We start from the raw sequence: 14378 nt of genomic DNA, 5'->3' as shown, positions 1-14378 counted from the left end.
ATATATATGAAATGTGTATATGCATAAATTTATACAAATAGTTAAATTAAATTCATTTTTTCTTTTGCATTTTGTGGTTAAAATGTAGTGAATATACTCTTAAGTTATAACAATTTTTTTTTTTTAATATAAACAGCTATCTCTTATTGTACATAACTTTAATAGAGTATTTTTAGCTTACTATGATGCCCATAATGGTTTTTCCCTGTAAATTATAATTCAATTAGAGATAGTCTCATTCACCAATTTTTTTTTATTTCAGAAATTAAAGACCAGTGTGAAGAAGAACAATGTCAATCCAGAATGGAATGAAGACTTGACTCTTTCTGTTTCAAAACATCTTCAGCCAATTAAGCTCGTAGGTTTATCTTTGTTATAACAACAATATTGCCAACTCTTTCTGATAACTAAAGAGTTTCAAGATGAATGGTCATTATGTTAACAGGTTACTGCATCATTTTTTCTTTTTGAATGGTTTAGAACCATTTAGCGGTTCCTTTTTTCTTCTCAATTCTTATAAAAGAAACGAACACACACACACACACATAATTAGTTTATTTTGGGTCATCTAATGAGAGCCATCACTCTACACTTGCAACTCATTTTTTGTTTGATATAATGAATCTGTTCTCCTATACCATGTGGTGCTTCTGTTTTATTTCTTACTCATTATTATTTCACTTTTTATTGCCAAAATTCAATTATAAACAATATGGAACTTTGTGATTCATTTAGTAATTTTAGTTAGCTTATTTTGAAGTTGTCAAGAAAGTTTTAATGTTCAATCTTTGCTTTCTAGAACATCAACTTGTCTTTTTGGCCTAGACCTCGAAGGAGCATTATGAGCTTTCTACCATATGAAAATAATGAGTACCCTACTATTAGAATTATTAGCCTCATTATTAAGTTAATTACTGGTGCAGTTATTATTAGCTTTTATTTGCCTTCCTTATTTTTCTTTTTCATATTTATGCATTTCCTAGTTAGTGTATTTTTAAATTTATGTTTTTTTTTTAATTTGGGTCTTCTAATATGTATTTATAACCCTTTTTCAATCAATGAAATTATCCAACATTATTATAAAAGTTAACATGGTATTAGAACCATGGTTTGAACCGTAGAGGTTATGCCGTATTCGCATGCCACATGCAATTTTGTTTCTGTAGGTTTTTTGTAGCCTTTCTCACCAGCGGCCGGCCCCGAAATTTTTCAGTGGGACTTTCTCTCTCTAATGCAAATCCCACCCAAAAAATAATTCAGCCAGATTTTCTCTCTCTAGTGCAACTCCCAGTCGGGGTTTTCTCCTTCTAATGGAAATCCTAATCGAGAATTCCTGCCATTGACGACATTTTTTCCCTCTTTCATGCAGTTGTATGTGAAATTTTCCAAGGTTTAACTGATTCTTCCTATTTTCCTTCCGCCGCCGGCCCTTCCTCATGCAGTCGGAATCCTTCTATGTCTCGACAACCCAATATCAACTTCGGCTCCATCAGAATCATGGTACTCCACCACTGAGCCTCCTTTTGATGGTGTGCTTGAGTCCATCGAAGGATCGACACCGACCTCAATCACTACGCAGACTGGAAAACTGAAAAATCACATGAACTTCCTAATCACCACCCATAAGCTTAACGATTCCAATTTTCTCCAATGATCTCAACCCGTGTCCTTATTCGTCAAGGGACGCGAGAGAATTATCACGCTCAACATTTTCACTTCAGTTGAATCATCTGCCATGGTCACTAACAACACTCAACACTCGTCCATGCCATCTCGAGCCACCGGCTCCACTTGTGACTCCTGTCACAAACCCAACCATACTCGTGACAAGTGTTAAAAACTCAACAGTAAACCGACATACAATATTTTATGCCAAGGGTTTCACTACGACATCTGAATCTGTTATAACACAACCAACTCCCACTTGGAACACTCCAGAATCACCAGACTCTCTTAAGAGTCAGATGGAGCAATTAATCAAGCTGTTTGGATACAATCAACTCTCTTTCGACCCATCTACCTCCCGGTCCGTCGAGGTGCCATTTCTATGACGATCACCTCTTTTGTCTCTTCTAGTTCATGAATCATTTATTCAGGCGCCGCAAACCACATGACTGAATGTTCTCAAGCTTTCTCGACATATTATCCATGCTCCTGGAAATATACAGTTAAAATTGATGTTGACTCATGTAATTTCATTGCTGGTAAATGGTCGGTTGTATTAACAATCCGTCTAACTCAGGAATTTGTGTGACATGTACCTCTATTGAAGTGTAACGTTTTATCTGTCAGTAAGTTGACGCTTGATGTTGATTTTGTTGTTCATTTTTCTTCTGATGTTTGTGTCTTTCAGGATCTCCGTTTGGGCGATGATTGGAACTGCAAAGGGAGTAGTCGGGCTCTACTTCTTCCAAAAGAAATGCATTAAGAACTGGGGCTTGTCTTATGATAGTTGTAGTTTTCCTGGATCCATTAAATGTCCTATTATGTTGTTATATCGTCGTTCGGGTTATCCTAATTTTCAATATTTAAAAAAATTGTATCTATTGATGTTTACTAATAAAAACCTTGCTAGTTTTAAATGTGAGATTTGTCAATTAGCTAAATATCATCGTGTTTCATATTTATCCCACTCCTACACACTTTCACTTCTTTTCACTCATTCACAGTGACTTGTAGGGACCCTCTTACACTCACAACTACATTAATAAATAATGGTTTCTCATTTTGATTGATGAACACATTCGAATAACGTGAGTTTATATCTTAAAAGATAAATTTGAAATAGTTGTCACCTTAAAATACTTTAACTTCTTTATCTTGACACAATTCAAAATGTCAATTCAAGTCTTTCTAACTGACAATGGTTGTGAATTTTTTAACTCTATATTAGGTAAATTCTTGGTAAGGGGCATCTTCCATCATAACTCATGTACCAACACTCATCAACAAATTAGGGTAGCCGAGGGAAAAAACTGAAACTTTAAAGTGGCTTGTTCCATTATGTCTCAATCTAATATCCAGAAAAAGTTTTGGAATGATGTCGTGCTTATTGCCACTTATCTCATCAATAGAGTTCCTGTTAAAATTCACAACTTCAAAACTCCATTAGTTATCTTGATATCATGTTTCTTTACTAATCGGTTCTTCGCCTTCCTTGATCCCAAAATTTTTGGATGCACGACTTTTGTTCGGAACATCACAACTACTCGTAGTAAACTTGATTTAAGATCAATATAATGTGTCTTCCTTTGATACTGTCACTCAAAAAAGCTATCAGTGTTTTGATCCTATCGTAAATAAACTCTATGTAAGTGTCGATGTCTTATTCTTTGAAAGTGTTCCCTACTTTTCTATCACTGCCTCATGTGAAGAGGAGTTAGATTTCTTTGATACTGTTTCTTATCCGACTATTGTGGATATTTCTCTAACCACTATATCCAAGGAGCCCTCTATCCGTCTAGATCCGCCACCTACCATACAACCAAAACCTCCTCCCACCCACCGTGTCTATACTTAGTGCACTCATCCCTATGTTCCTACTTTGGAGCCCGTTGCCTCTTTACAGGACCTAGAATCCACTCCGGGCGACATATCTAGCACTAACCATAACCTAGATGAGAAAGCGAGTTCTCCTATTGAGATATGTGATTAGGCATGCTCTCTTTATTCCATGGAAAAATATCTCATTCCACAGTGTATCGTCGACCCACAAATCATTTGCTACTGTCTTGACTGATCGTCACCTCCCATCCAATATTCAGGCAACATTAGTAGACCTTTTCTGGAGAGTTGCAGTTATGAATGAGATGAATTTCCTTCAGCAGAATCATGCGTGAGATATTGTGGATTTTCCTCCGTGTAAGAAAGTAGAGGGTGCCGCTGGATTTTTAGCACCAACTTTAACTCTAATGGATCAGTTGAACACAATAATGTACGGTTGGTCACTGAAGGCTGGTCGCAAACATACAAAGTCGATTATAATGAGACATTTGCTTTGGTTGCTAAATTAAACACCATTTGGTTTTGTTGCCCCTCGCTTTGAATTTGGATTGCTCTTGGATCTCACAGAGGAGGCGTACATGTACCTCTCGAGACTTTGACTCCATTTCTTTCGGGGGACAACTGATCGATTGCAAAAGTCCTTCTATGGACTGAAACATTCCCCAAGGACCTAGTTCGACAAATTCACAAAGGTAGTAGTGGACCATGAATTTTCTCAAGCCCAATTAGATCATACGCTCTTCTTTCGATATTTCTCTAGTAGCCAAATTGTTATCCATAACATCTAGTCGATGATATTGTACTAACAGGTGATGATTTACCAATATTGGAGTCTCTGAAAATCATTCTTCTACTTCATTAGAAATGAAGGACTTGGGTCGCTCCGTTACTTCTTAGGCATGAAAGTTACTCGGTCATCTCGAGGCGTTTGTCTGTCTCAGCGCAAATATGTGCTTGATTTATTGAGAGAGAATAACCTTCTCCCCTGCAAACCAATGACGGTCCTAATGGATCCCAATGAGAAGTTAACCGATGTTCCCAATTTGGTTCCGGTGAACAAGAATCACTACCAACGACTTTTGGTGAAATTGATTTACCTCACTCAACAGGCCTGACATTTGCTACGCAGTAGATATTGTGAGTCAATTCATGCATGATCCATATGAGCACCATATCCGAGCTGTCTATAGGATCCCTCACTACTTATACGGACGCAGATTGAGTCGGGTTCATCTATGATTGACAATTTACCTCAAGATATTGCTCATTTGTGTTGGGAACGTGGAAAAGTAAAAAAATTGTCTGTTGTGGCTCGGAACAGTGCTGAAGACGAGTTTCATTTCATGTCCTTGAGTATCTATGAAACTCTCTGGTTATGCATGATGTTTCGTGAATTACGTATATCAGTCTCTGCTCTTCTCCAACTTCTGTGATGATAAAGCCGTCATTAGCAGTGCCCATAATCCGGTTAAGCTAGGTCGCACAAAGCATATAAAGATTGACAGACACTTCATTAAGAAAAAGCTTGATTTTGGCAAGATTTGTATTTCATTTGTCATATCCAATTGTCAATTAGTAGATATCCTTATCAAGAATCCTCTTCGGTCGTTGTTTGATGAGTTCATATTCAAGTTGAACATGATGAACATCTATGCTTCAACTGGAGAGAGAATATTAGAATTATTAGGCTAATTACTATTACAGTAATTATTAGCTTTGCTTCCTTTATTTTTCGTTTTAATATTTATGTATTTTCTAGTTGGTATATTTTTGAATTTATATTTTTTCTTTTTTTGGGTCTTGTAATATGTATTTATAATGAAAGTATCCTGCATTATTCTAAAAGTTAACGTCCTGTGCCCACAAAATGCATGTAATGTATTTCATGATTTCATGCAGTTGATTTGGAAAGCTATATTCTGTTTTGCGGGTTCTTGTTCAAAATGTTGATATAATGGGTAGATATGACTCCTAATGGAAGAAATCTTTGGAGCATTATATTAGATAATGGCATGGCTGCTTAAAGATAATTTTATAAGTTTGAGATTTGGCCATTTATTTTTCATGATCTTGGGTGTTACAATAAAGAAGTCGAAGTTTGTCAAACTGATAGTGCTAAATATGAGTATGTGTGCATTTTGAAATTTGGAAGAGTAGATTAAGAAATGAAAATTTAAAAAGATGATGGAGGTATCACCTTTTGAAGACATGTTATTGAGAAATAACCTCTGGTTTTTGCACATGTACTATGATTTGTAGATGATGCTCCAACAAGTCAGATAAATAAAATTAGGGAAATTTACATACATAGTGTTAGGTATGGCCATATACCAGACAAGGGATAGATGTTGGAGCAGAACGGAGCGAGCCAGAGCACTCCTTTTGCTATTGTAGTTTGAATGTCTATCAAACAAGATCTAAATGAGTTCTCACTTATTAGTATTCTAATTTAACTCTCTCTTTTTTGTCTCTAAACCAGGAAGTATATGATAAGGACACATTTAGCCGCGACGACAAAATGGGTGATGCGGAATTTGAGGTTACATCTTTCATCGAAGCAGTAAAGATGAGCTCGACCGATTTCCCCAATGGCACCACAATCACAACGGTGAAGCCATGCAGGCAAAACTGCCTAGCTGGTGAGAGCCCAATTCTTTGGAGAGATGGCAAAATAGTTCAGGAAATAGTGCTCAGGCTTAGAAATGTGGAGGCTGGTGAAATCGAATTGGAGCTAACTTGGATTGACATTCCAGGCGCTCCAGGTTTCTAAAGAGGTCTGTGCTGCAATTGACTCATATTTTGTTTGTACCAAAACATACATAGTTACTTATTTAGCCAAGTGTAAAGGCATATGTAAGAGAAATTGTCGTTGGAGTGATCAGATGTTAGTTGTTATCTTGATTGGTATTAGTGATATTTATTAAAGGGATTTCTCTTGGTTGGTAATAATCATGGATGGGTCAAAGGTGAAAGTCAGAGACGATGGTGTGGATCGCTCCAACGAACTAATGATATGATGTTATCCACGCCGTAGTCCGCATATTCGATTTATCAAACATAGGTTTTCCTCTATTTACAACGAGCATAATCGGTGAAGAATGGTGAAGAATTGCGCTCGGGTTTTGAGAGGGAATAAGACACAGAAAGAAAGAATAAATGCATTCCTTACCTTAATATCCACTAATCTATTTCCTCACATTTACCTTTATAAAACCTTCTTATTAGAGATAAAATAAATTTCTTTAAAATTTCCTAATTTATTATGACATATAGTATAAATTAAGATGAATTACATGAATAAAACTCAATCCTTATGTGTTTACATATCTAGCACCTAAACTTCAATTTTTGCATACATGCCACGTCTCAATGATTGAATAACTGTATTCCTCTTTTTAAAAGAAAATGGTGGTATTTTTGATGTGGTATGAAAATTTTGGGACTTATAGATGTAAAAGAAAGTAAAGAATGGGTGTTAGATATGTAAATACATAGGAATTGGGTGGTATGTATGTGAATGCCCCTATAAATAAATATTAAAACAGATTAAATTAAACAGTAATATGAATATGTTGACTAATCGAAAACAATTTTTTTTGAATAATTATTTTTTATGTTTAAAAAATATATATAATTATCAAATTGATAAAATATTTTAAAATATATTTTCTAAATTTTACTTATCATAATATATATATATATATATTAAATTTAGTAATTTGTTTAGTAATTATCTTTGATAAATTGTGTAATCTATTTGCTAAATGATTATATGAAATTATATACATACTTAACATATCATTCTATTTCTATGTATTTATATCCAGCACCTAAACTTTATTTTTTATATTTATGTTACCTAAATTTTTATATCACATAAAAAATATCATCATTTCAAATTTAAAAGGTACATACGATTTTTTATACATAGATAATGTGACATGTATGTAAAAAATAAAATTTAGTTGTTAAATATGTAAATACATAATAATTTAGGGGTATGTACGCAAACTTTATTTTTTATAACTTCCATAAAACACCTTCAACATTTCAATATCATTTACTGCCCTTTTGTGATACCTTATTTGGTGTGATGACGTTTTAAAAATGCACCTCACCTATTTGGGTGAACTATGTTTTGGCAGTTTATGCGTTTTCAAAACGCTGAAGACACAACATTTTCACTTATATCAGCAATATGATTTTTCCAAAAAAATAAAAATTTATAATAGCCACCACACGTAGCTTATCACCATATTATTTTTAATCAGTTTATCAATAGATTATTTAATAAGCTGCAGCTGCCTCAAGCAGACCCTTAGTCCCACATCTACAGGAGGGATATTATAATAATTGTTCAAAACCCTTGGGACCCAGTGACACATTAGCTAAGGCTCACAATGGTTGATAAACATATACTTTAAAACCCCATTTAATTTGTTAAAATTTAAAAATTGTATAGAAAACTCATTAAAATCTATATGAATAATTGATACAACCAAGAAAAAGTATACTCTTCAATAGAAGAAATTTTAGCTAAAAAATGTCAACGACGATTCTGCTTGAACAGTGATAAAGTTGGTTCACAGGTCGAATTTATTATTAAGATTTACGTCGTATAAATGAAAAAAAAGATGAAAATCTCCTTAATTTTTTATTTTTTTTAATATTTGGTTGAATTTAAGTTTAATTCAAGGCTAAATTCATTAAATTAAATAAGACTTCCAAACACCCCTAAAATTTTATCAAAATAAAAATAAAAATCTTAATTTATTTTAAAATAAAAAACAATATATATAATAATTTTTTTAAAAAATCAAATATTATTTAAATTTTAAATAACTTTAAGTTTATTAAATTTGTCCTGATTAGATTAGTACTTTTAGTTAAAATTACTGTCGTAATCAGACGTCAGAGGATTGGAAGAAAGGGTATTTTCGGTAATTCACAAAAACTCCTCTAAGTAAATAGAAAACCTAAGAGCGCCGAAGCTCTTCGTGCCCTAGGAGACGGTACGTCTTCTCCTACCTCCCGCGCTCCATAGCCAACTTCCTTCTTCTCTCTCGCCACTAAGAAAAAGGACTTTTTTTATTCCCTCTAGACCTCTTGTTTTGTCGTATATTTACACGTTGCTCCGATCTTTGTTGAATCTGTCTTTTTTTTCTCGATTTGTGTGCTTTAAGATCCGTGATTCGGGAGGACGAGCAGCGAAGTTATGGCTTTGGTGAGCATTTTAGCTTAATTGAACAGTTTGTGTAAAATGTTGCTGCAATCCTTGTCTCTTTTGCAACGGGAATAGCATTTACGTACATACCACCCAATTGATCCGTATTTATATATCGAACACTGAAATTTTGCTTTTTACCACCCAAATCTTTCTTATCATTTTATAAATGTCGCTTTTTTATTATTTTTAAATAGTGGAGTACATCATTTCATGCATCGAAATATGGCACATATGTAAAAGTTACAATCTATGTTTCAGATATGTAAATAGATAAGAATTGAGTGGTCTGCATGTAAATGTTGCTTTGTTTCTTTAATCATCACTTGCTTCTTGTCTTGGTTCCTTTATCCGAAACAAGTGGTTGTCTTGTAGCATGTATTATTGCTTAAGATTTAATATTTTTTTTTCCCTGATTGGTATGCATGTAAATCCTTAGATTTTTTTAATGAGTTTAATGGCATCGAGCAATCTCTTGCTGTTTAATGCAGTATTGTTCTTAGTTCGTTTCTTTAGATAACTTTACACAATTGCAATTTAATCTGCATGCTTGAGCCTATTTATGTTCTATTTTTTTTCACATTGTATTCTATGATTATGTAATATGTCCGTTTAATTGAAAACTTTTTAAAGTTTACTAAGGTTTCTTACTGTGACTGCGTTTGTTTTTTATAGGTTTTGCATTCTGGCATGCCAAACAAAAATGCTTTTAAGGGCCTCATTGCTGCAGAATACAATGGTGTAAAGATTGAAGTTGTAAAGAATTTTGAAATGGGTGTCTCAAACAAAACCCCCGAATTTCTCAAGATGAACCCAATGGGAAAGGTATATTTTTGCAGCATATGATATATTTCATCTATGAAACACGAATACCTTGTCTTAGGCACAGACACGGCTCTGACACGTCTCCTACACTGAACAAATCGTGTCTGGATTTTTTTATGTAAATTTGAGCCCTAACATGGTGCACACACAGCAAGGACACGAATGAATGCTTATGCAATAATTTTTTTTGATCATTATTAGTATTTATGTCGTGTTATCTTTTATGATATTATACTTCATTCGTTGATGTTTCCAGCAAAGATAGCAGAAAGTTATTTATTTTGTAACTATAATTTATTAAATATTATAGGCGCAATTTCATACAGATCACCCAAATATTGCTATTTACAAATCAACCAACTTTTTTCATCCATTTATCCAATTTTCACCCAAATATCAAAATTCATGGCACCAACCCATGTTTTTGATTTTGTATCAAATTCTCAATAGTTTGACTGTGACACACATAAATACATCGGTTTGGTAGTTTAAAAATTCATCTTGGCAGTTAATTTGTAAATATTAATGTTTCGGGTGGTTTTTATGTAATTATCCAATATTATTATATTGTTGTATACAAAATAATGTGTCAGCTAGAATCTCAAGCTAATTCGACAGCCGAAGGGAACAAGATGACAAAACTAAACATTGAAGGTGACTCGGAGATGCGGGGGAGTCAAGGACCGACGATCAGACCCTCTCTCTAAACCTACTCAACTAGGCCACCTCGCTTTCCTACCACTTGACCACCAAAATCCCACCAGGTGGCCATCCATTGGCTGGTCACCAAATCCCAATGTTTTGGCCATCTATTGGCCAACCATCCAACTCCTCTCAGCTGGCTACCCATTGGATGGTCAACTGATTTCCCCGATCACTTCAAATTTAATCGATCAACTACTTCAAATTCAGTCGGCCAGCTACTTTAAAGCCACTTAAAACCCTTCCAACCATCCACTGTCCAAAAGTCGGTCGGCTATCTCCCTCCCAAAACAGTCAACCGCCCATCTTTCGAAACAACCGATCGATCATTTAAGAGCGGATCTACTGGCTGGATGATGAACGATCTTCAACCAACCACCTCAGTCAGCCTACCGACGAGCTCCGTCGATTGATGAACTTAAAGCACCGACGACAAAAAACCAAAGTGTTATGCACCGCCCCTTTTTAAAGCAATAGTAACATTGTAATTTATTTTTGGTCCCCCTATCATCTATAAATAAGAGGACTCTTTCATTTAAATGGGCTTTTGGATCCCCCCATTTGTAACTTGTATGTTTTATGGAATAAAATGGATCTATGAGCCCGAGAACACCTCATTCGCTCCGGAGGGTGCAACTCCTTCTCTTCACTCCCCCTTTCTCTCCCCCTCTCAATCTCCTTTCCTCGATCTCAACACTCTATCTCTTGGACACAGTCTACCTGATAGATTTTGTTTCAAGATTCTTAAATGTCTGGCGAGTGTGAACGATGTCGTCAACAAGAAGATGAGCAACGCTGAAAAAAAAACCCTTCAGATATGCGCTCCTAGCAAAAAGCACAAGGGGAACTTCCTTAGCAGATCTCCAACCCTGCAAATCTATGCATGCTCTCTGTTCTCAACTTGGAGACCTCCATCGCCCTTCCCGCGCAGACATCTACATGGTTGACCTCCCCAATTTTTTTTTCAAAAGCCCAAATGTAGATATTTCCTCATTGTAGGCGTCTTCACTGCTATCAAGGAGCAGAAGATTCATTGAATTAATCATGTATACAAACAATTGTGTCAGTTCGAATCTCAAGACAATCTGACAGCCTAAGTGAAGAGCAACATGACAGAATTACGCATCAAATGTGACTCGAAGACCCATTAGAAATCAAGGATTGACGATCGGACCCTCTCTCCAAACCCACTCCAATAGGCTACCTCGCTCCTATCAACCAGCCACAAAAATCCCAACAACCTCCTAGTATTCCACTGGTCGGCCATCTATTGGCCGGTTGCCAAATCCCAATCAGTCGACTATCTATTGGCCGATCATCCAACTCCTCCCAGCAGGCCACTCATTGGCCGGTGAATTGATTACCTCCGACCACTTGAAATTCAATCGACCAACTATTTCGAATTGCATCAGCTGGCCACTTACGGCCCTTCCAGCTGTCCACTTCCCAATAGTCGGCGGACTGTCTCCCAAAACAGTCAACCGTCCATCTTCAAAACAATCGATCGATCATTTAAAAGTGGATCAACCGGTCGGCTGATAGCAGATCCAACTACCTCACTTGACCAACTCAGCTAGCCGACCGATGAACTCCGCTGATCGATGAGTCTCCAAACTTAAAGCGTCGATGAGAAATGACCAAAAGTATTCTCTTTTAAAGCAAGGGTAACGTTGATCGTCCTATCATCTATAAATAGAAGGATTTTTTCATGCAGGTAGAGGGACTTTTGGATCCCCCACTTGTAACATGTATTTTTTATGGAATAAAATAGATCCACGAGCCCGGGAACAACCTATTCACCTCTGAAGGGGCATGTCCTCTTTACTCCCTCTTTCTCTTTCTCTCCCCCTCTCAATCTTTTTTCCTCGGTCCCAACCCTATCCCTTCGACACGATCTTTCAGACAGATTTGGATCTAACAATAACTTGTCTTATTTTTTACAATCATGTCATTTTGCCATGTCCATTTTTTGTCATGTTCCGTGTACATGCAAATGCCATCATTTTTTTTTTTTTGATATATGACAATATAGGTTCCTGTGTTGGAAACATCTGATGGACCTGTTTTTGAGAGCAATGCAATTGCTCGATATGGTATGTTCACCTTCAAATTTTCTTTTTTTTTAATAATTTAATCTTATTGGGTGTAGATTCCATTATTTAGCACTGAAATTTTCATTATTACACAGTTACTCGATTAAAACCTGATAGTCCTCTCTATGGTTCTTCATTGATAGAATATGTAAGTTTTTATTCATTATATTTTTTATTTTTTCTTATGGAGGCTTTTCTTTAACATTAATCTTCTTATTTGCAGGCTCAAATTGAGCAATGGATTGATCTCTCAGTCACTGAGATTGATTCCAATATTGCGCGGTGGTTTTACCCTAGATTGGGATTTGTTCCTTATGACGCGCAGATCATTTTCAGTTTTATGCAGCTTTATTGTGGAAATTACTATTTTTCTAAGGGGCATTTACATAAATAGCTCTCAATTTATTTATTTACATATCTTACACGTAAACTTTTATATTAACAGACATAGATAGCACTAAAGTGAAATCAATCTTTTGCATACATAGGTTTAAAGCACCGAAGTGTTGTGCATATAAATATAAAAGTTTGAGTTTGAGATATGTAAATACATTATACATAAGAGTTGTGTGCTATATATATATATATACATTATTCTAATTAACTAATAGAGCAGAGCTCAATTCAATGATTTCTTCAGTCCGAGGAACGTGCCATTACTTGCTTGAAGAGGGCATTAGGTGCTCTGAATACTCATCTCGCTACGAAAACTTTTCTCGTCGGCCATACTGTCACATTAGCCGACATAATCATGGTTTGCAACTTGAGTCATGGATTTTCTCGGATCATGACAAAGAGTTTTACGTCGGAGTTTCCTTATGTTGAAAGATATTTTTGGACTCTCGTCAACCAGCCTAATTTTCTCAAAGTTATGGGCGAGTTAAAGCAGGTAGATTCGATCCCCACGATCCAATCTAAGAAACCGGCCAGTCAGCCCAAGGAACCGGCGAAGGCGAAGGAGATGAATAAAGAAATTAAGAAAGAAGTGTTGATGCCTAAAGTAGAAGAAAGTTTTGAAGGAAGGAGGAGGCACCTAAGCCCAAGGCTAAAAATCCTTTGGACCTGTTACCTCCAAGTAAGATGATACTAGATGAGTGGAAAAGGTTGTACTCTAATACAAAGACTAACTTCCGTGAAGTTGCCATTAAAGGTATGTTTTTTATTTTTTATTAATCTTTTTGGGCCATTTACATACATGTCATACAATTTTGATCATTTTTTTTCTAACCTGTTCTTTTATTTTCATATGCTAAGCACTTAAATCATTAACATCTATAAAAAATGACATCATTTCGAATTTTTTTTCTAGTAAAATATAACTTTTTATTCATATGCTTATGATAACAAAGTATTATAGGTGTAAATATTAAACTTTAGGTGTGAGATATATAAATACATCAAAATTTTGTGGTATGTTTGTAAAGTCCTTACATCTGGCACAAACTTGCATTGTATAGTGAATTTAGCCGACTTCTAAATGTGTGTTTGGGCTGCCACAATTTTTTGTAAAGATGATCGTAAAGTTGTGGTGTTTGGTGGGAATTTATATATTTTTTCCCCCAAAAAAATAGACAATAATTTTTGTACAGCTACCACATTTTATAGAAAGTATTTAGAAAACAATTTTTCAAATGGAGCTGTGGTGGCTGTTTAATATGCAGCTCAGGAGAAAGCTATCATGAACAGACCCTTAAGATTTAATCACCTAAATTTATGTTTTTTTTTCAACTTAAAGCAACCAAATGAAACAAAATTTACACTTTGGTACTTGGATGACTGATTTAATGGTAAAAATCCAAGCTTTACATATATTTATTTCTTCAGGATTCTGGGACATGTATGATCCAGAGGGTTACTCCCTCTGGTTCTGCAATTACAAGTATAACGACGAGAACACCGTCTCCTTCGTCACCCTGAACAAGGTGGGCGGTTTTCTGCAACGAATGGACCTTGCCCGCAAGTACGCCTTCGGCAAGATGCTTGTGATAGGATCCGAGCCGCCGTATAAAGTCAAAGGGCTGTGGCTCCCT

General features: G+C 35.5%; 2 protein-coding genes across 2 annotated transcripts in view; both read left to right on the top strand.

Moving 5' to 3' along the window:
* LOC110023295 (protein C2-DOMAIN ABA-RELATED 4-like) overlaps positions 1-6441 on the top strand; it is a 7282-nt gene extending 841 nt beyond the window's left edge. Inside the window, exons 2-3 of the mRNA XM_020722616.1 lie at positions 263-358; positions 5984-6441. Of these exons, the coding sequence (XP_020578275.1) occupies positions 263-358; positions 5984-6274 (387 nt within the window). The 3' untranslated portion in view covers positions 6275-6441. The remainder of the gene's footprint in view (positions 1-262; positions 359-5983) is intronic.
* A 2074-nt stretch (positions 6442-8515) lies between these two features.
* Positions 8516-14378, top strand: part of LOC110023554 (elongation factor 1-gamma 2-like) — a 6221-nt gene continuing 358 nt past the window's right edge. The window contains 8 exon segments of the mRNA XM_020723034.1: positions 8516-8728; positions 9404-9553; positions 12288-12348; positions 12444-12496; positions 12572-12673; positions 12989-13364; positions 13367-13498; positions 14173-14372. Of these exon segments, the coding sequence (XP_020578693.1) occupies positions 8720-8728; positions 9404-9553; positions 12288-12348; positions 12444-12496; positions 12572-12673; positions 12989-13364; positions 13367-13498; positions 14173-14372 (1083 nt within the window). The 5' untranslated portion in view covers positions 8516-8719.

The sequence above is a fragment of the Phalaenopsis equestris genome, unplaced genomic scaffold (assembly GCF_001263595.1).
Source record: "Phalaenopsis equestris unplaced genomic scaffold, ASM126359v1 Scaffold000224, whole genome shotgun sequence".
In the NCBI taxonomy this organism is placed as follows: Eukaryota; Viridiplantae; Streptophyta; class Magnoliopsida; order Asparagales; family Orchidaceae; genus Phalaenopsis; species Phalaenopsis equestris.
The sequence above is the reverse complement of the archived record's forward strand: the minus strand, read 5'-3'. Positions and strand labels throughout refer to the sequence as shown.